The sequence below is a fragment of the Cervus canadensis genome, chromosome 6 (genome assembly GCF_019320065.1).
Source record: "Cervus canadensis isolate Bull #8, Minnesota chromosome 6, ASM1932006v1, whole genome shotgun sequence".
NCBI classification, from domain to species: domain Eukaryota; kingdom Metazoa; phylum Chordata; class Mammalia; order Artiodactyla; family Cervidae; genus Cervus; species Cervus canadensis.
Window position 1 is genome coordinate 8345177 of NC_057391.1, and position 21598 is coordinate 8366774.

Here is a 21598-nt window from a genome sequence, read left to right on the forward strand (position 1 = left end):
ACAGACAGGGGAATGGTGAAAATGAGAAATGGCAGATGTAAATTTAATAGAATTAACAGATTACTAGATTGACAAGGTACTAATATGAGGTAGCTCTAAACAGCCTAAATTACAAGGGATCAGATGATGTAATAGTTTAATGTAAGACAAGATTCTACCTGTTCTACAAAGAACTGTAATGCATATTCTTAGAATACACATAATCTCATTTCACAGATTACTAGGATCAAAATTGTGAGACTCAAGTTTCCTTATCTATGAAGTAAGAAAAATGGCACTTAACCTTGTAAGCTAGTTTCCATGATTAAAGGAATATCACAACCCAGTTTAGTACTTAATGCATAGTAGATACCCAAAGCCCTCATACCTAACAGGGATGTAATCATAATTTGTTTAAGCATTCCCCTAACAATTCTCATTTGCAAATTTTCTCTATTATAAACAAAGCTTACTTAACACTCTTAGATCTATTTCTTCATCACAGGCTACCATACTTCCCCAAGCCTGATACCCTAAAAATGAAATCACTAAGTTGAAGAGTTTAGTTTATGAATATTTAATATTTGATAAATACTGCCAAACTGACCTAAAAAAAGGTGGTACCAACTTGAAATCCCACAAACAGTAAATAATAATACATGTTTTTCTGTACCTTCCTTGTCAGGCATCAAAATTATTTTAGAATTTTGCAAGTCTTTTTTTATTTGAATAAATTTTTAAAAATTTCCCTATTACCAATGTTGTATATATTATTGTTATTGGCTCACTGCATTTCATTTTCTGTAAATGAATTATTCTCAAACTTTCTCCACTTTCATATTGAAATTTGCGAGTTCTTTATATACTCTGGTAACTAAACTTTCGTCTGCTAAAAATGCTGTAATACTTTCTCACTATCTCTCACCTGTTATAACATCAATATTTTCTTCTTTTGTAGAGAAGCTTAAAAGTTTTAATGGTCAAACCTGTCACTTTTTCTCTATATCTTTCTGGATACTGTGTCTTGCTTGAATTTTGCTCCCCTCCCCCACCCGCCAGGCAAAGAGTATATGGAGAAGGAAATGGCAACCCACTCCAGTGTTCTCGTCTGGAGAATCCCAGGGACGGAGGAGCCTGGTAGGCTGTAGTCCATGGGGTCGCTAAGAGTCGGACACGACTGAGTGACTTCACTTTCACAAAGAGTATAAAATTATTTGTTTATATTATTTCTAAACACTTTTTATAGTTTCTATGATTAATTTGGAATTTACTTTGGAGTAATCTGTGGGAAGAAGGTATCATTATTTTTTTCCAGAAAATGGTCCATACACAATTGACATGAAATCTCACCCCACTTATATGAAACGTTACCTTCATGATATACAAAATCTCTAAATTCTGTTTTGATTCACTAACTCCTGTGCCAACAGCCAATTACACTGAATAAAAATATTCTTTTGACCTTAAAGAATATTTTGAAGTTATTATTGAAAAAGGCTATTTTTCATTAAATTTTTGTTTTGACTTTTCTTGGGCATCCTTTTATCCAGGTGAATTTTAGAAATTTGTCAAGGTCCTTGAAAAGGTTTACTGGAATTGAGCTCAGAATCACATTGAATTTGAAGATTAACAAGTGGGAGAGTCCTCTCTCCCATTTAGGAACACAGCAAATTTATTACTTTTATTTATATCATCTTTTTATGGCCTTCAGGAAAGTTTCAGGTATTTAAAAAATTCCCACATAGGTTATCATGTATTTCTTGTTAATTGATTATTCCTTTTGTTGTTCTTGTAAACAGAATAATTTTACTCATAATGCTTTAAAATTGGTCATTCCTACTATATAGAAATGCTAATAATTTTCACATAATGATTCATACCACTGTCCTAAACTCACTGATTCTAAGACTTTGTGGGTTGGTAATTACATGTTGGGTAGAAATGATAATCTTGTGTCTTTCCAGATTTATACCTCTAACTATTTTTACTTGTCTTTTTGTATTGGCTAGAACTTCCATCAAAATCTCAAAGTGGGTAAAACTTTGTTTTCTGACTTAAAGGAGAATGCTTCTGATATTTTATGTGGTGGTAGGTAACTTGCATGTCTGATAATAAACACACACAAATAAACATTTTATTTTTTTATTCTCAATTTTTCTGTGCCACCCTCTTTTAGGTGGGGTTTTTATAAACAGTATATGCTTAATTGTGTTTTTACAAGCCCAATATAAGTGGAAATCAACTTATGTACCTGAAATCTGATAACTAGTATGTGTGGCCCCTTTTAGTCATCTTATTTTGTTTTTTATTTACCACGCTTTTTTCTTGTCCTGCTTTGTTAAACTGGTCAAGTTTTAAGCACTCCTTTTCTTCTTTCCTTTCGTCATTTCGATGTTATAAGCACCATACTTCTGTTAATTTAGAGGTTAGCTTTAACATTTTAAACCATATTTCAACTTCTTTTTGCCATCAGTCAATTCTCTTGTGAAGCATGACAAGAACACCATCATTTCTCCTCATACTTGTTCATGTTGAGATTTTTGTTCCAGATCATTAGTTTATTTTTTACATTAGTTATGAACAATTATTTTTACATATTGGTGGATTTTATAGGTAGAATTCTTTCTCTATTTTTTATTCTATTTTTCTGTTACAGGTTAAACTTTTTTTTTTTTTTTTTTACTAACTGTATCTTAGAGTAATCCTTTCAAGAAAAGGTCGTTGGGGGGTAAACTAATGGAATCTCTGCTTGTCTGAAAGATGTCCATTTGGCTTCCTCAGAATTTTCAAGGTTATGTCCCTTGTTTTCTGGTTACCAGAACTGATGACAGGATTGAGGAGAAATCTGATTCCATTCACAATCTTATTCATTTTTAGGTAAGCTGCTTTTCTTCTTCTCTCTGGAAGATACTAAAGTGGTTTTCTTCTTATCAAAAATTCTACAAGAATGTGGCCTTTTTGATAGTTGTTCACATTCACCCTGTTTGGCCTTTGATGGGTCCTTTCAATCTGAAGGCTTTTACATTTCATTTGCTTGGGAAAATTTTCTCCTCTAATATCTTTATTTCTTTTCTCCATTGTCTCTTTTCTTTCCTTCCAGACTGATTAGATGAATTGCTTCTTTTAACTTTTCTTTCATATTTTCCATCCCTGTGTTTTTGTCTTCTGTTCTACTCGCTTTCACTCACTGAGACCCTCTTATGGAATACTAAATCAGACTTCACCTGTGTCCAGTCTATCATCCACCTACTGAATTCCTTTTGGAATTATGTTTTTAAATCCCTAAGAATAACTTTAAATTGTCTAATTATTCTTTCTCAAAGTAAGCAATAAATTCCTGCTTTATAGATAAAGTGTTCTCTGGAATCAGATATTAGTTATAATTTTTAAAGATATCTTGTCTCTTTCTCAGATTGTCTGCTCCCTTCATGACTGGTTAGTCTTTGTAAGTCATTTTGAACCTTCCCTTTCAAATTGAAACCTTCCTTCAAAAGTCTGGTCATCTTAAGCTGTCTGTCTGTATTTATAATGAAGGACTAGGTTTGATTAATGAAAACAGCAAGTTCTGCTGCATGTTAGCTGTAAGATTTTAGACAAGTTTTCTTCCTATGTCTAAGTTTATTCATCTCTACAATGGGATACTACTACTACTCACTTCATAGGAATGTTCTGAGAATTAAGTAAATTAACACACACAATGCCAATTGTTTAGAACAGTGTGCAGCACGAAGCTACTACTCCATACATGTTAGTGAGTGTTATTTCTATGGATCTCCTCTACCTTGCTGGGCTGGATGGAGTTTTCTTAAGTGGGTGAGACATGACTGGTTACCCGGTTGTGAAGCTGGGAGGCAGGTAGGCAATGGCCTTATCTCTCTACCAACAGATGCAACATTGGCTTTATCCTAGTGTAGATGACTTGAGAATATCCTTCTCTTGGGTAGAAGGATTTCCTCTCATCTTTGACCATCCTGCTTCCTTCCTATAAACTCAACCCTTGCTGCTCTCTTAGGCCCCCACATTCTTACCAAAAGTCCTTCCCAGGTAAGTAGCTGTTCACTTTCTTTACAGGGTAATTCTTAGGTCTGATTAAATGTGTATGCTGCCTGCTGCTAGGGGAAAGGTTGGGGAACTGGGTTTGGAAGTAGTGCTTTAATTCCCGAATACTGTCTTACCCTCACTTTTCTTCTCACTTGTTCACTTTGTGTTTGATATTCTGCCAGAGTTGTTCTTACCATTATAGTAGTTTTCTCCCGTAAGTGCTCTGCTCTGTGGTTTTTATTTTCTCTGTTATTGTATATCTGCTCCCATTTGCTTTCTAACTGCCAATAATTCTTCACAATTTCTGGTCAGCTAATAGCACTCTTTCTCTTTTTAGTGCTCATTTTCTATTAAAGAATGTATTTTCTGACTTTTTAATGATTTGGGGCAAAAAGAGGGGTGGAGGTTAGTGCTCAGTCCTCTAACTTGAGCCAAGTCATATAATTTTTCATACTAGTTAATACATTAATATCTGCTGGTAACAAGGGTGGGACCTGTTTATGCACTGCACCTACTTTTAGAGAGACGCATTTATGTATATTATACACATTTAATCAAGGATTTAATTTGATGACCATTTAAAATGCAAAGCAAAAAGAGACATTAATACTTATCAAGTATCCATATAACTATGCAGTTATATATAGTAGCTTTAACTGTCTATATATGCATCATATAACAATACAGAGAATTAATCTAGAAGCTAAAGTAGGATCATTTCACTCTTGTTCCTTTTCTATAAATAAATAGAAGTGTACCTGAAGGGCTCATAATCCATGTTCTCAGCATTTCTGAAGGCTTCCTATCAAATACGCTCTTATTACCCACAATTTTATATATCGATTTGGATAACATATTTTGAAGAAAAAATTCAATATCAGCCATTCTTGCTTTCCCCTCCCTTTTTATTGAACTACCAACACTAATACAGCACATCACCAAGCAAAAAGTGCTATTTACTATGCAAAAGGCACAGTCAGTGATTGGCGTCTAAGACCAATTGATCTACCCATTACCATTATCTCCCTACCTCCACTAGCACTACTATGAAGCTATTGATTTAAACACTGTCGATCGGTTTCCATTTTCTGATTTTGGGCAGGCCAATTAAGAAAGTGAGTAATTGTGATTACATTGCTTCAGGATCAATTACATTTGATGTACGACAAAGTGTTCTTTTTGGAATACACACAAAAATAATTTTTGATCTAGTGTGGTTATGTACTTAATAAAAATCTACAACAAATAACTAATTCAAACCTTCAGAACAGAAAAACATATTAATGCAAATGCTTATAACAGCTAAGGCTATTTTCTGTCTAAAATAAATTCATCATTTTCCTAAAATTATTTTAAGAGAAACTGAGAAAAAATTATTCACATGTACTTTCCAATGGAAGATAAAAATCAAATATTATCTAAATATTTTTCCCTAAAGGGACTTAGTTAATTGTCAAAGACGAGATGTAAATCTTATCCAATGAACTAAACAGAAAATCTCTGCAGTGAAAAAATATTTTTAAAAACCCTTCACTGCACAGATGTATGGCAAAAACCACTACAATACTGTAATTAGCTTCCAATTAAATAAATTTTTTAAAAAAGGTTTTTAATATAAACTGAAGAGAAAAAAGAATTTTTTTAGTCCTTAATTTTGCCCTAACTTAGTGCATAAGCTTTGTCATTGGGCTCACATTGTCGAAATCATTAAAATGAATATACCTCTGGTGTTGGAGGCAAATCTATTTAGAGTGATGTTACTCATAGTCTTGTGCTCAGTAATATTGATCTGTGTTGTTTGTCTAATAGAAAAATAATAAACAATTACTAGGCAATGTTGGGAAAAGTAATCAGTTTTTATATATCACTAATATAGCAGACCTCCCAAAACATAAAGGTGATGATCTGCATAAAATCAATGTGTTATGCTACATTGCTTATATTCATCATTGCAGGTTCTCAGCAATAAATGGTATAATATTAGGCCTGACTTACTGGTATTGAAAAGGTATATGAAAAAGAAAGATTCATTATACTTAACCTATAAACTTATTTAAAAGTGTCTGTGTATTTCCTAAATCTGGAGGTATTTATCATAACAAATTCTGTTAGAAGCTACCTAAAATTTAGATAAATAAAATGTCTCAATTCTTCTCAGAATAAGAACAAAGGACTTCAGATCAAAATAACAAATTATATCTTAAATTAGAAAAATATAAAAGAAATCAGTTCAAAGATAACTCTTAAAGACACACACACACACACACACACACACACAAAAAGACACACAAATACAGCTTTCTATTAGTTTGCTAATAGTTTCTGGATTTCATCAGAAGTGTATAAAAATTATATAAAACAATAACAATGGGAAATCTCAATCCTAGAAAAGCTCTTTTGAATAGTATTCACCTATGAAACCTTTGCCAACTGATAAATGTTCTCTTTTGAATTTCATCAAAAGCAGTAAATGTATGGGTTTTTGGTAATGACAGAATCAGTAATCCTCCACTTAAGGGGCTTAAGATACCATATAAAATGTTTCAAAAGGTATCTTTCCTGGGCTAGTCAACAATATTATGAAATTTAATTTCTCCTGAGTTTTCCTCATGAATTTTCTCAGACATTTTCCAAAAGCATAGAGGTAAGCAAAAAAAAAAAAAGAAAAAGAAAAATATTTAGCAGGCTCTAACAAACTGAAGTTTAACTACGCATGGAAGAAAGAAAAGTGTTAGTCATTCAGTTGTGTCTGACTCTTTGTGACGCCACGGCCTGGAGCCCATCAGCGGACTACAGTCCAGGAATTCTCACACATCAGAAGAGTGAAACTGAAAGTGCTAGTCACTCAGCTCTTCGTGTGCAGCTCTTCGCTACCCCATGGGCTGTAGCCCACCAGGCTCCTCGGTCCATGCAATTCTCCAAGCAATGATACTGGAGTGGGTTGCTATTTCCTTCTCCAGGGGATCTTCCTGATCCAGGGATAGAACCTGGGTCTCCCGCACTGCAGGCAGATTCTTTACTGTCTGAGCCTTCAGAGAAGCCCTTGGCCACATACAGCAGACTGTAATGGCTATCTGTGTAATAAATACTAAAAATACATATATCACACATAATTTGTGCAACTATTTCAGAGCAGTCTAAACACTGCCAAAGAAAAACATGACTGTGTAAATATTTTCTCTCATAGAAAAAGCGTTTGAAAGTCTTGATTTTGATCTGCTATTGTTTATAGTAACAAGAAACACAGAAGAACTGAACTCACCACAACTGGAAATTGGCAGTCTGAGTGGAATCACAGAAGTCAATACCCATTGAAACGGTAATGGATCCCGCAGGCTCAAGAGATTCTAGGAAATAAGATAAATTTAGACATGAAAACACAGAGGAAGTGAAAAAGAGGCAAACTAAACACTGAAAACATATGTAATGTTTGTGGTTTGGTTAGAACAGTCAAATTTAATGATAATTTGTAAGAATAATTTGAAACTAAGGGTATTAAAGCAAATTATAAAATAATTTCACCTCAAGGCTTTCTTTTTCGCGACTTAATTCTGCACATACTACAATGAACATATTACACCTATTTGTTTCAGAAATACAGCCTATCCTGAGAAATTCCATGTTTTACAATACTGTCTTGATAGGAACTGAAGGTAAGAAGGAAATAAATGTTTTCCTGTTTGTAACATCTGTACCAGACTCTGGGTGCTTTTAAGAGATTATGTACTTTATGGAATATTTACTCTAATATAAAAAATACATTTTTAAGCAATGTCCTAAATTTTCACAGGGGAAAAAGTCCAAAATTGAAAGCATGCAAATTAAAGCAAAGTTGGAAGAAGAAATTAATTTGTCCTCAGGTATTACTGAAGATAACTGGCATTATATGAACCAAAACAGTAAGTCTAATTGTATTATTTGAAGAATTACTCAAAGAAAATTTAGTAGGAGATTATGTTATCTTGAAAAAACAAATTATAAAATGACATTTTGTAGATGTGTAATTTCTGAAGCTTCACCTATCAACTAATCAAGTGTGGGAAATAACTGCTTCAATATACAGTACTGGTTGATAATAATAAAACTCAAGATAAACAGTAACACCATTTTACACTGCTTATGACTCCAGAGTCAAAGAGTAATGCTGTACATTAGAATAATAAGGGATCTTAAACATATACTATTTAGTATAAATATTTGTATATATTCTGTATTTAAATAGAAACCATTCACTTTTGATTTCTACTTTGTTTAAAGTCTCCAGTATAACTGTGGTTGTATTGTTAGTTGCATTATTAGATGTAATTATATTTTAGCAAGCACACAATGGTCCAGTAGACTCTGATTATCCTAGGGCTTGTGATAGGTATAATTTCCCATTTAACGCTAACCATTACAGAAATCATGGTACAGGTAGGACAAAATAATTCAGTAAGCTTAAAATATTAATAAGTATTTTTATATCTAAAAGCCTAAATGAAGATTAAACATTAAAAGGAGGTATTTGATGCTGATTTTTTTTTTTTTTTTGACGCTGATTTTTAAAGTGTTATTGGTGTGCCGGTTCTAGCTGGAATTCCATTTATTTATAAACCTAACATTTACCAGGAGGGGATGTAAGTACCCCAGAAGCCTTGCTACTTATCTTAGACAAACAGGCTTTACTGTAAATAACTACAACGACAGTTTTCTTGCATTTCTCCTAAAGCTTACACCTTATCAGTTCACAGCTGTCAGTCACACTGTTCAACGCTCTTCTTCACTGAACCCTTGATGCTTTCTTCTGGGCCACAGATATACTGGGGTTTGGTCTTGTTTGCACCTGACACCACATTGGTAGCAAATCTCCAAAAAACAATGGCACTCGGGACTAGATCTTTCTATACCATGTATCCTCACGTCTCATTTGACCAAGTGACAGTTCTTAGGATGCCTTGATGATGGCACTGTTTGACACAATTTCATAACATCCTCAATCTTAAGATAATCAACTGTGAGTTTAGTGCCATACTAAATCTGGAGGCTAGGTCATGATCAATGGTATGTTTTATTATATGAAAGCTTCAACAGCAAAGGGGCTTCCCTGGTGGCTCAGATGGTAAAGCATCTGCCTGCAATGCGGGAGACCCAGTTTGATCCCTGGGTCGGGAAGATCCCCTGGAGAAGGAAATAGCAACCCACTCCAGTACTCTTGCCTGGAAAATCCCATGGACTGAGGAGCCTGGTAGGCTACAGTCCATGGGGTCACAAACAGTCAGACATGACTGAGTGACTTCTCTTTCACTTTCAAGAGCAAAGTGATCAGCATAAAATCATTCATACAACAGAGTTTTATAATATTTGAAGCCTACTATAATACATTGGAAAAGTTTATTCAGGCAGGGGTCTATAGTTGAACACTACTTCTGAATCATCACAATATACATGAGAGGGTTATGCAGAAATGGCTGAAAAACACTGGTCTATTACACTGCTATCTTAATAACGAAAAACGAAATCACACAGGATGATGTCTACTATGACGGGACAGTTGTATAGTAACTAGTGAAATCTTAGCTGAACTCAAACTTGTCAAGTGTTAACATAAAGTCACTGAATATAGTGCAGAGAGCCTAAGGCTACTCTTTTGGGGGGGGGGTGTGTGTTTTAAATCTCTTGTGTACATGTACCTGATCTTCGTGGGAAAATGGCACTTTATTCCTAATACTTTTGCAAAGAATCCAGTTTCATGCTAGAGGCAGGGCAAAATCCTGACAAAAGAGTTTCCTCATATTACAGAGAAAAACAGAACAGACTGGTGACAAGTAAGAAAGTCACTGGACTCCTTAACATACATATATGTGCTTATTAAAGAACACAAATATCTTACTTCCCTTATTTCACAAAAATATGAAAATGCAGTATTTTTGTTGCATCCTTAGGCTGTTTTTGAAGGACTAATTAAGATATACCATACTCTGAACTCTACTGTTATCTACTGATGAAAGAGACTAGGTGGTACTACATACAAAGCTGCACTGCATGGGAAAGAACTCTGTATCTTGAGGGTATCCAGTAAATGCCAACAAAATGAATGAAACCCTATGGTCAGGAAATCTGCCTAAGAAAAGAAAGCCTATTACTAGTACTGAAGCAATGATATATATTCATATTTTATTTTGGTGTGAAGGCCATACTCTGAAATTTATTGTATTTATTTCTTCTGTTCTACATAGGCCAACAAAAGGTCAACTCATCAACTCATTATGCCAGCTCAAAGGAATGTTAATACTGTTCTACTGTTTTAACCTTTGGATAACATTTTCAACCTTCAGACAATGCATATATCAGCTGCTTGATGCTTTTTAAAGTAACTTTTTAACTAGATAAAAAAAAAAGCTGGATTGCAAGCAATAAAAAAGAACACAAATTGGGATATTCTTAATTCCTTGGCAATATGTTAACCACAAAATAAATAAGAATCAGCACACTGTATTCTTTAAATGGTGTCTTAATTACCAAATTATTTTTTTAAAAGGATATTAAGTGGGTTCTGAAATCAATTTACTTTAACTCTACTTCTCTCTACTGTGGCTGCTACCAAATTTCATCTAAATATTAGGAATTTTTTCTATCTTTGTGGAAAAATATAACACAAAGGATGACTTCTTTATCGAATGACTCATTAAAATGACAGAGGAGAGAATTCGACAATGTCAAAGAGCTCACTCAGGCAAAGATGGAGAAAAGCAGAATAACCATACGATAGGAAATCATGAGTAAAGAAGGCAGAGGTCAAAAGGCTTTGCTCACCTGAAGTGTTATAAAAAGGGAACTATGTGGACCAATCTGATTTTAACACTTCAAGGACTCAATGACAGAAACCTCACATCACTTTTAATTAACATCTTTTCTGAAGTTTCTTTCAACTAAACTGGAGGACTGCCTCCACTCACGCAAAACCAAAATAGAGCTATGGTACCATTTAAAAAATTCAAAGCTAGCCATACAACTGTTACACTAAATGCAAAGAAGGTGTATTCCTGTAACAGCTGGAGAGACAGTGTGATGTAAGGGGCACTGAGGTAGCCTGGCAGGCACATGGTGCCCAGGGCGGGCAGCCGACTTGACATCAGCTGGCCGTGCAGCAGGTGGGAATAAAGCCCGGGTACCGCCATACTCTCGTGCTTTATCCATGAACAGCGAGATTTCTGGGTTTGCCCTTCAGTGTGAAAAGATACTGATTTTTAAATGGTGGCAACAGATTAAAACGCATGATGTGTGAAAATACCAGTAGGCTTTTCTGCCTTCAGAAACATACTGTGGGCTTTCTGCCTTCAGAAAGAGGAAGACAAACAGAATTGGTATACACCCTTCTCAGTCTTTGCTCCCCTCACATTTCAACCTACAGAATGTGAAGGAAAATGGGGAAGAAAAGATGCAGGAGGTACTATAACCAAAAGGCAAAGTAAAATCATTCAGGGAAGGACGCTGACCAGGAAAACAGGTGGGGGTAGGTGATGCAGGTAGGAAAAATGGGAAGCAATTTTGATTCTCCAGAACCATTCTTTCATCAGTACTGGTTATCACCATTGCTGGCATCTGATTTGCTATGGGCAAAAAAATGTATTTATCTTACACAACAAATTTGGTTTAAAAAGGAAAAACTAATGTTGGGCTGGCCAAAAAGTTCATTCAGGTTCTACCATACCATGGCAATGAAAAACGCAAGCGAACTTTTTGGCCAACCCAATATAAACCGAGTTTGCTAAAAATCAGTAAAATAGTATGTATTCTACTTTATTTTAAAAATAAACACATTTAATTATAAATATAGTTAAAGCAATAAATGAGAATTAATATTTACCTATTGGATTAAAAACATGCATTTGCATGCCCATAGGAAGCTTTTTTTCCCCTACATGGATATTTTCTATCTTCTGATCAGTGGTATTATTCAGTGTTATTTGCACAGAGACCATCTTATCACCAAAAATGCAAGGCTGTCTTGGAAAGAAGTAATGGGCAGCTAGTCCTTTCCCACTCATTCGATGAAGCAGCACATGAGTTTTCCCTGGTACAAAGACAGGAGTACTGACCTATTGCACATTGGAAAAAGAAAAAAAGAAGTGAATTAGTGATTATAGTTACTAATTCTTAAAAAATATGTAAAAATTCATAACATTTAACTCCCATTTCCCCTAAAGTATTAAATAAATCACAATAAGACACAATAGTAGGGTATCACATAGATAGATATGAAGTCAGAAATTATAAAAATTCTTCTGTAATTTCCAGGCATATATGAAAATATTTTGACAATCTACATCTAAAAAAGAAGAGAATAATTACAGTTACATAAATATATATTTTTTTGGAGTTTATAAACTTTATTTTCTTCCTAGGTATAATATATTTTGGACATTTTGCCAATTTTATTTTTATTTTTAGTAATTTGTCTTTTGATTTCCTTGGGCTTTCAAACTATAAGATATAAGGGAGACAGAACTTATATCTGCCTATAACTTCATTATAGGCAGATTATAATATCTTTCATTATAGGCAGATACTTATACTTTCATTTCCAATCTTGACTCCTTTAACTTTTTTCATCTTGAATTTCTTTCTCTGTAAACTAAAGATTTTTTAAGTGGTTCTTCCTTTGCTTTAATGATTAAAAGATCTTCCCTGCCTCAAGATCAGGTAACTATTCATTTACATTTTCTTCCAGAGCTCTTATGGTTCCAATTTTTCAATTTATGAGGAACTAATTTAGGTATATTTACTCTATATTTAATCATTTTCCTCCAAATACTTAACATCTGTACATGATTCAATGACTAGCTTTTCCTCAATGATCTGTAAATGCAAACATTCTAATTATTTAGTTGGAGACATTTCTGAACCTTGATAGAACTGCTAAATCAGTACCACACAGTTTTATTTCTTAAAGTCCCACAATATGATTCAGTTGTTCGACAAAATAAAGTGTCCCTTATTCCTTTACCCACCCCGCCCCCTGCCAATATTTTCTTGGCTAATCACCTGTTTCTGTTTCCACTGAACTTTAGACTCTGAGCTAAATTCAATTGTGACTGGAATCAAAGGCAGCATATTAAAGTAAAAAAAAAAAAGTCTATTCTAAAATCATAAGGAGGCTATCTTTCCATTCAAAGTATTGCATGCGACTTGACATAGGAAGGCTTTAAAAAAAAAACAATTTGTAATTAAACCAGAGAAGGTGATGGCACCCCACTCCAGTACTCTTGTCTGGAAAATCCCACGGACGGAGGAGCCTTGTAGGCTGCAGTCCATGGGGTCACTGGGAGTCGGACACGACTGAGGGACTTCACTTTTACTTTTCACTTTACTGCCTTGGAGAAGGAAATGGAAACCCACTCCAGTACACTTGCCTGGAGAATCCCAGGGACGGGGGAGCCTGGTGGGCTGCCGTCTATGGGGTCGCACAGAGTCAGACACGACTGAAGCGACTTAGCAGCAGCAGCAGTCAAGATTTGTTCCTAACAAGTGCACTCTCCCAAACCAGGTTTCCTATTATAATTTAACCTGTTCAACAGGTTCACTATGTCGCTGACATCTGATATATAAAAAGCTTAATAATAATACTAATCATTTAAAATGCATCAACAAAAATCCAAGAGTTACATAGAAAAGCAGAAAAGAAGCAGGAATCTGGAGTTACATGCAGCCAGGAATTAGCACTCTAGACATCATATAAGGTTCTCTGAAGGCATGCCTTATGTCATTTAAGAGCTATCAAAGTGTCTTAGATGGTTTATTGAATTCTCTTAATCTAGTTCTGGGACACATGATCCAAATATATATATATATATATATTCTACTTTGTCTCAAAATTCTGCACCTTTATTATGATAGTTAAAATGATGCTAAAGCAGTGTGCAGCAATGGAAGAAAAATAGTGTAACCGTCTTCACTCATTCTTTCTACACTTAGCCAAATTCAAGAAGCACTCTTTAATTAATGAAGTTAGCATCTAAAAAGGTCCTCCCTAACAACCCTCCAAGTTTATCTACAATAATGCAAAGAAGCCTCCTGTTTTCTTGCACAGTAAATAGCTCCTAAATGGCATTTAGAGGGTAATAATATAGCTTTTTTTTAACTACAGAGACAGGCTAAATGAGAATGACTATTTTTTCTAACCTATTTTTTAAGTTCATACAAGTCACAATTAGTGAATCTCCTCTAATATCTTAACTACATAGATGATATTTTGTTCAATAAAACCAGTAGGTTCCATAAATCCTTTGCCAATTTCCACATGTAATACAATTAATCCTGACAAGAAAATAAGACTTTAGTTCAACATTTTGTATATCAGATTAGTTACCTATACTCCAGAAGTACACATATGATCTGTCGGTGCTTATATTCTAAGATGGCTTTTCTGACTTCACAATTGATAAATAATGATTATTTTACTAACTGCTAAAACAATAGTAAAAGGTAAATTAATTAGAGAATGACCTAGGCTGGGGCTGTGAAAATGAGGATTTAAGTTTAAGGATACTTGAAAAGTCTGAACAAAACAGACCATCTTTGGCCCACAAGCCAAATATGACCTGCTGCCTGTTTCATAAAGTTTTATTGGAGCACAGCCATTTGCATTCTTTGACATACTGTGGATGGTTGCTCTTCTGCTCTATGGTGGAAGAGCTGAGTACTTCCAATACCTAACATATTTACTATCTGGACCCATTACAGAAAAAGTTGGCTGACCCCTGACCTAAGGGCACAATGTTACATCCTTCCTTCTCCAGTTGTTGAGGAATAGTTCTCCATATTCTCTCACAGTTCTGCACAGCTTCTAAGGAAAGGCATTAATAAACAGCTTTGCTCCTGAAAATCTTTTCCAGGATGTATAGCAAACAGTCTTTGGAAACAGGTTCAGTGCCTCCACTCTGGCACAAAGGTTGAACAGGTTTACCAAAAGACCCTTATAAAAGGCTTGGATCTTTTATGCTAAAAATCTCCTTCTCTAAAGCAACACACTGCAGGTGCACTCATATCTAGCATTCATCCTGTCACCCTGTGAAAACTGGGGAAGTGGTAATAACGATATTCCCCTGGCTATTGCTACTGCTGTGAGTAATAAACTGTACTTTGCCTTTGACACAGGAGTCTGTGTCTTCTGTCAGTAGCCATGAAACTGTCTCAGGCTCATTTGTTAACCTGCAAGTGAGGCAACATCTCATACCCTTCACAGTTCTTTGATACCTATTCATTTCCTTATTTTTTGGTCACTCAACAATTCCCAGATCCACTTACCCCAAAGAGCTAAATTAACACTGAGTAGGACTATCATGTACAGCTGGACAGCTGTAACTGCCTGAGACGGGGATATGAGCTAAAAATCTAGCTTACACTTTACAGAATGTTCACAATGGTACTGCCTGGGCTAGCAAGCTTTGCTACTGAGAAGCCTATTTTATATAGGAGAAAAGTGAAGTGAAGTCACTCAGTCGTGTCCGACTCTTTGTGACTCCATGAACTGTAGCCCACCAGGCTTCTCCATCCATGGGGTTTTCCAGGCAAGAATACTAGAGTGGGTTGCCATTTCCTTCTCCAGGGGATCTTCCCCACCCAGGGATCGAACCCAGGTCTCCTGCATTGAAGGCAGACGCTTTACCCTCTGAGCCACCAGGGAAGTCCTTATATAGGAGAAGCTACTTTTTTCTTTTCACTTTCCTTTGTAAAAGTTGATTTTGTAACCTGGACAATTATTTCTATGGGTTTCTGATGTCTTATGATGTCTTCTGATGGCTGACAACAAAGTATCATATAAGTTTTAGGACAGACATTGAGGAATCAGGATTCAATGTTTCAGGATTGCTTTTCTCTGGTTGAAGACTGAAGGCTAGTCTTTCAAAGGCGCTTTCTCCCCAGCGCTCTACCTATAGAGGTTATGTCCGGGACTGCCTAACACATCCGACCATCTTCTAAGAACGCTGCCATTCAGTTCCTGATGCAGCTGGCATGTTCTCACACCAACTCACGATCTGACCACATTAAGGAAAGGTTCAGGAATGGACACCTGGCCCAATGAGTGCCTTTTCTAGGACTTCTGGACTTGGCACTTGGGAAGTAGAGTCAATCTCTCTCAAGTAGCTAAAAGTCTGAGATTTAAAACTCTAATGTCTGTGGCCACACTTCCTGCTGTATTGCTCAGCAAGAAATAAAGCAAAGCACAGCTGAGAGACAGGGAGTCCTGCTGGTATCTCTGGTCTGGATGGTTCTTAGAGATGACATGTTCCTACCATTTCTGAAGTGTGGCTTTCTGTAAAATAATCTAGGAAGTGGAACCCCCTGCCCCTTTTCTTTAGTTTAAGCCAGTTCAAATTCCGTTTCTGTCATTTAACTCCCCCAACTCAACTACTAATCAGGATTAGTCAGAGTTCAGGATGCTAACTGGGGACTGGGGAATAAAATCATAATGGGAGAATGTACTTTCTCATTCTTTCCCCTAAAGCCCTGGGACAGATGTTATGGTGAAACTCATGCATGGCATCTGATTCGGTTCAACCATATGAACCTAACAATTCTATAGATCAAAGAGTTGAATTAGAGCAAAAGAAATAAAAGCAAAAACAAACAAATGGGACTAAGTTAAACTTAAGAGCTTTTGCACAGCAAAGGAACCTTTGACAAAACGAAAAGATAATCTACTGGACAGGAGACAATATTTGTGAATGACATGACTGATAAGGAGTTAATAACCAAAATACAGAAACAACTCATACAATTCAACATCAAAAAAAACAAACCACCCAATTAAAAAATGGGCAGAAGATCTGAATAAACATTTCTTCAAAGACAACATGCCGATGGCCAGCTGGAACATGAAAAGATACTCAACATCTTTAATTATAAGAGAAATGCTAATTAAAACCACAATGAGATATCACTTCACAACTATCAGAATACACACATCTTCTCTATCCATTCATCTACTGATGGACATTTTGGGTGCTTCCAGACCTTGACTATTTTAAGTATGTTGCTATGAACACCGAAGTGCATGTAGTTTTTCAAATTAGTGTTTTATTTTTTTGGATATGTACCCAGGAGTGGAACATAACATAGCAGTTCTATTTTTAGCTTTTTGAGAAACCTCCATATTATTTTTCACCAATTTACATTCCTACCAACAGTGTAGACAGGTTCCCCTTTCTCCACATCCTCACCAACAATTGTTGTGTTCCACCAATGTAAATTGGTGGAAAATAATAAGAAGTTTCTCAAAAAACTAAAAATAGAACTACCATATGACATTCCACTCCTAGATATATATCCAAAAAAAAAAAGAAAACACTAATTTGAAAAACTACATGCACTTCAATGTTCTTAACAACATATTTACAATAGCCAAGATCTGGAGGTAACCAAAATGTCTATCAATAGATGAATGGATGGAGAAGATGTGGTGTGTGTATACACATACACACACACACACACACACACACACACACACACACACACAGTGGAATACCACTCAGCCATAAAAAAGAATAAAAATTTTGTCATCTGCAACAACATGGATGGACTTGGAGGGTTTTATGTTAAGTGAAATAAACAAAAAAAGACGAATACTATATGTAGAATCTAAAAAAGAAAACATACTAGTGACTATAACAAAAACAAAGTAGACTCACAGGTATAAAGAACAACTAGTGGTAACCAATGATGAGAGGGAAAGGAGAGGGGAAAGATGGGAGTAGGAGGTTAAGAGGTACAGACTAATATGTATGAATTAAATAAGCTCCAAGGGTATATCATACAACACAGGGAATACAGCCAACATTTTATAACTGCTATAAATGGAGTATAACCTTTAAAAACTGATTCACTATATTGTTCATCTGAAACTTAAATAATTTTGTACATCAACTATACCTCAAAAAATAAAGAGAAAAAAAAAGAGTGGAATTAGCAATTCTTACGGTTCAATCTAAAAGCCTGCTTTGGTTCAAGGCTACTCTCTTCAGGGAAGAGGAATTCTTGATGTGCCCATACTACTCACTGAAGTTCTATGCTGAGGTTACAGAGCAAAACCCCGGCTAATAAAGGACCGGTTTGCCTGTCTTTGTTCTCTGACTTCTATGTCTCCCATGGGTATCTTGGGGAGAAAGGTGAGAGACCACAACCTCACATCTGGATTACTCCTATAGCCTTCTAGTTGGTCTCCGTGCTCCTATTCTTGCATCCTACAGAGCACATACTGAAAACAGAAGCCAGCAAGAATCAGTTAAAATAAAGTTACATCATGTCACCTCTCTGTTCAAAACCCTTCAGTGGCTCCCAATTTCATTGAAAATGAGACCTAAAAACTTTTATAAAGGCCGCTAAGGCCCCGTATGGCCTGGCCCCATTGTGTTTCTTTGACCTCATTTCCTGTTACTTTTGAACCCACAACTCCCTTCACTCCAGCCACCCCGACACCCTTCCCACTCCTTGCACACACCAGTAAGCCTCCCACCCAGGGCCTTGGCACTGGGTCCCTCCTCCTAAAATGCACTATCTCCAAATACTCATATGGCTCAATGCTGACACACCTTTGCTCAAATGTTTCCTTCTTAATGAGGTTTAACCCATTAGCATCTCTTCCTTCTGATTCCCCTTTCTTCTTTTTTCATAGTCACTTAATACCTTCTCAGATACAATACACATAATCACATAATTTGCTTATTTGCAATGTTTATTATCTGTCTCTCCATTTATTCATTGATTTTATGTTCAACTTATAAAACACAACTGTACCCATTTGTAGAACTCAAAGTATAATTTTTCTACTTTAAATGTCTACAGAGATCTACAGATAATATACTACTAGTATTGGTCATAATTATACTTAACAAATGCTGAGTGCTTAACTATAACACTGTTCCTAAAAATATTAACGGTCTTTCAAAAGGGAGCTTACTGTGTTGATAAGTGAAGATTATCAATATTAATATTTGTCGGTTTTAGAATATGACTTGACTAAAAATTTCCTAGTGCATATAATTACGCACAAATGAAAAATACCGTATTTCTTAAAGGCACACACAAAGAACAATTTAATAATTAGAAGGATTTCTATGATACAAACACTAATTCTTAAAGTATCCAGTTCATGTAAAAGCATTATTTTCCATTAAATATTGAAACTTGTATAAAGAGGATAGTATTAAAGACAGTATTTTTAAAGTTTTGATTTAATTATTTAATTGCAAATGTTCAAAGAATTAAAAATTTAGCTGTACTATAAGCAAATGATATGTGTTATCCTCACTATGATTCCTGAGAAGGTAATTAGCTCAGTAACTGTAATAACTCTAAAATATAAAGCCCCCTTCTAGAGTTAACAGAACAAAAAGCATCAAGTAACAGTGAGATAATCCTCACAAATCTTTACACAGCATATGTTTAAATAATAAAAGTCATTTGTGTACCTTTAGATGGTTTATGAAAATAACCAATCAATTCTGCAGACACAACATTATTTCTAAAGGAAATCTATGTGACTCATGATGCCTGTAGACACACAGAGACAAACCACACATATTTTATCAGTTTATTACAGTAAGCAAATAAGCGTGGAATGAGAGCGCACATAACTGTCTACTTAGCACTTGCTGAAACATTTATAAGAGCTGTTATCTCCCTAATAACAGACAGACAGCGTGCAATTTTAGAGAGGAGAAAAGCTTCATATTTTTTAACACTTCACTAAAAAGTAACTGAAGAGTGTAAAATGAAAAATACTCTGTGCAGTTAGCTGGTAATGGACCATATTATCAACTCAAGTTAGATTTATAGGACACAAACTAGTCACTAATAGTTATTTTATGACATAGCATGTCTGCTTTTTTTTTTGAGATTATTAAGATTAAAGTTGTAAAACTTCTTTCAAAATGATTGAATTATAAAATTTAAATGAGAATTGAAAATAAAACAGGGAGTATCAAGTAAGTGCCTAAGAATAAACCTTGTTCAACATCTGCATTACTATTTCAGAGACGACACTTCCACATAAAGCTTTATGAAAACAATGTCTTCTAGTCTTTTGCTTTAATCCACATTCAGACACTTAATCATTTTTAAATATTATCGATCTACTCTGTTTTTGGACTTCAAAAATATAAAGGTCTATAGTACATAAAATACTTTCTTTGTATCTAATTTTGTTTGGTTTATTTTACAGCAGTATATATTTAGGTATATGATTTATTAAAAAATAACCAGAAAATAGTTGTAGAGATGCAGTTTCATCTTTAAAATTAGCACTTTTTAAACCAGTGTAAATCTCAACTGGTAAGAACCGTAATGCAGAAAGCTAGAGTATTGCTTTATTTGCCCAGTAAACTATAGAAAGTGAGCCCATTTTAATATTTAGTATTGCGTCCAGGTGGCACAGTTGTTAAGAATCTGTCTGCCGATACAAGAGATGCAAGGGTTCGATCCCTGGGTCGGGAGGATTCCCTGAAGGAAATGGCAACCCATTCCAATATTCTCGCCTGGAAAATTCCATGGACAGAGGGGCTTAGCAGGCTAAATAGTCCAGGGAGTCACAAAGACCCCCACATAACTGAGAATACACACACACTCACACACCAGTACCTAGTTGCTGTTTAGCTGCTAATTTGGGTTTGACCCTTTTGCAACCCCATGGACTAAAGCCTGCCAGGCTCCTCCGTCCATGGGATTTTCCAGGTAAAAATACTAGAGTGGGTTCTCATTTCCTTCTCCAGGGGATCTTCCTGAACCAGGGATCGAAATGGTGTCTTCTTCACTGACAGGTGAACTCTTTACCATAAGCCACCAGGGAAGCCCCCTAGCATCTAGTACAGGATTTAAAAAAGCAAACGGCAGTATACCTATGGCTGATTCATGTTGATGTCTGGCAGAAACCAACAAAATTCTATAAAAGCCATTATCCTTCAATTAAAAAAAAAAAAAGCAAAGGGCAAAGTTGCTTAACTGTTAGCTAGAACTGTATACATAAGACTCAAGTAAATATATATTTTTCCATCAAATATGACTTTAAATAAATGGTTTATAATTCTAAAGGTAACTTCTTCCTTGTATATGTAAATTAAGGTACTCTAGAAAGTATCAATGATTGCACTAATTACTCTTATTTTAGTCATCAGTATATTCACCTCTTATTTTCATAACAAATAAAAGTGTATTTGCAGAAAGAGCTGAGTACATTATCAACAAACATTTAGTGAGAACCTTACTTCATGCATGGTGTTAAGTAGGATCTAGCAAACTTGGCCTGTCAATCAAAACTAGTCCACTGCTTTTGTGTAGCCTGTGAGCTAAGAATGGCTTCTATGTTTTTAAATGTTTGAAAAAATAAAAAGAAATAACATTTGTGACACTAAAATGATAAGAAATTAAAATTCAATGTCCACAAAGTTTTACTGGCACACGGCCACATTCATTCATTTCTATATTGTCTCTGGCTGCTTTGCCACAGTGGCAGAGTTGAATGGCTGTGGTCTGTGAAGTTGAGAATATTTACTCTCTGGCCCTTTACAAAATGTTTGCTGACTCCCATATAGGATGTATTCTG

At 35.3% G+C, this 21598-nt stretch overlaps 1 protein-coding gene across 2 annotated transcripts in view; it reads right to left on the reverse strand.

Moving 5' to 3' along the window:
• Window positions 1-21598, reverse strand: part of AP3B1 (adaptor related protein complex 3 subunit beta 1) — a 227847-nt gene that overhangs the window by 23630 nt on the left and 182619 nt on the right. For both annotated transcript variants that reach the window (XM_043470725.1, XM_043470726.1), the window contains exons 23-24: window positions 11867-12098; window positions 7283-7367 (exon numbers count right to left, since the gene is read on the reverse strand). In XM_043470725.1, the coding sequence (XP_043326660.1) occupies window positions 7283-7367; window positions 11867-12098 (317 nt within the window). The remainder of the gene's footprint in view (window positions 1-7282; window positions 7368-11866; window positions 12099-21598) is intronic.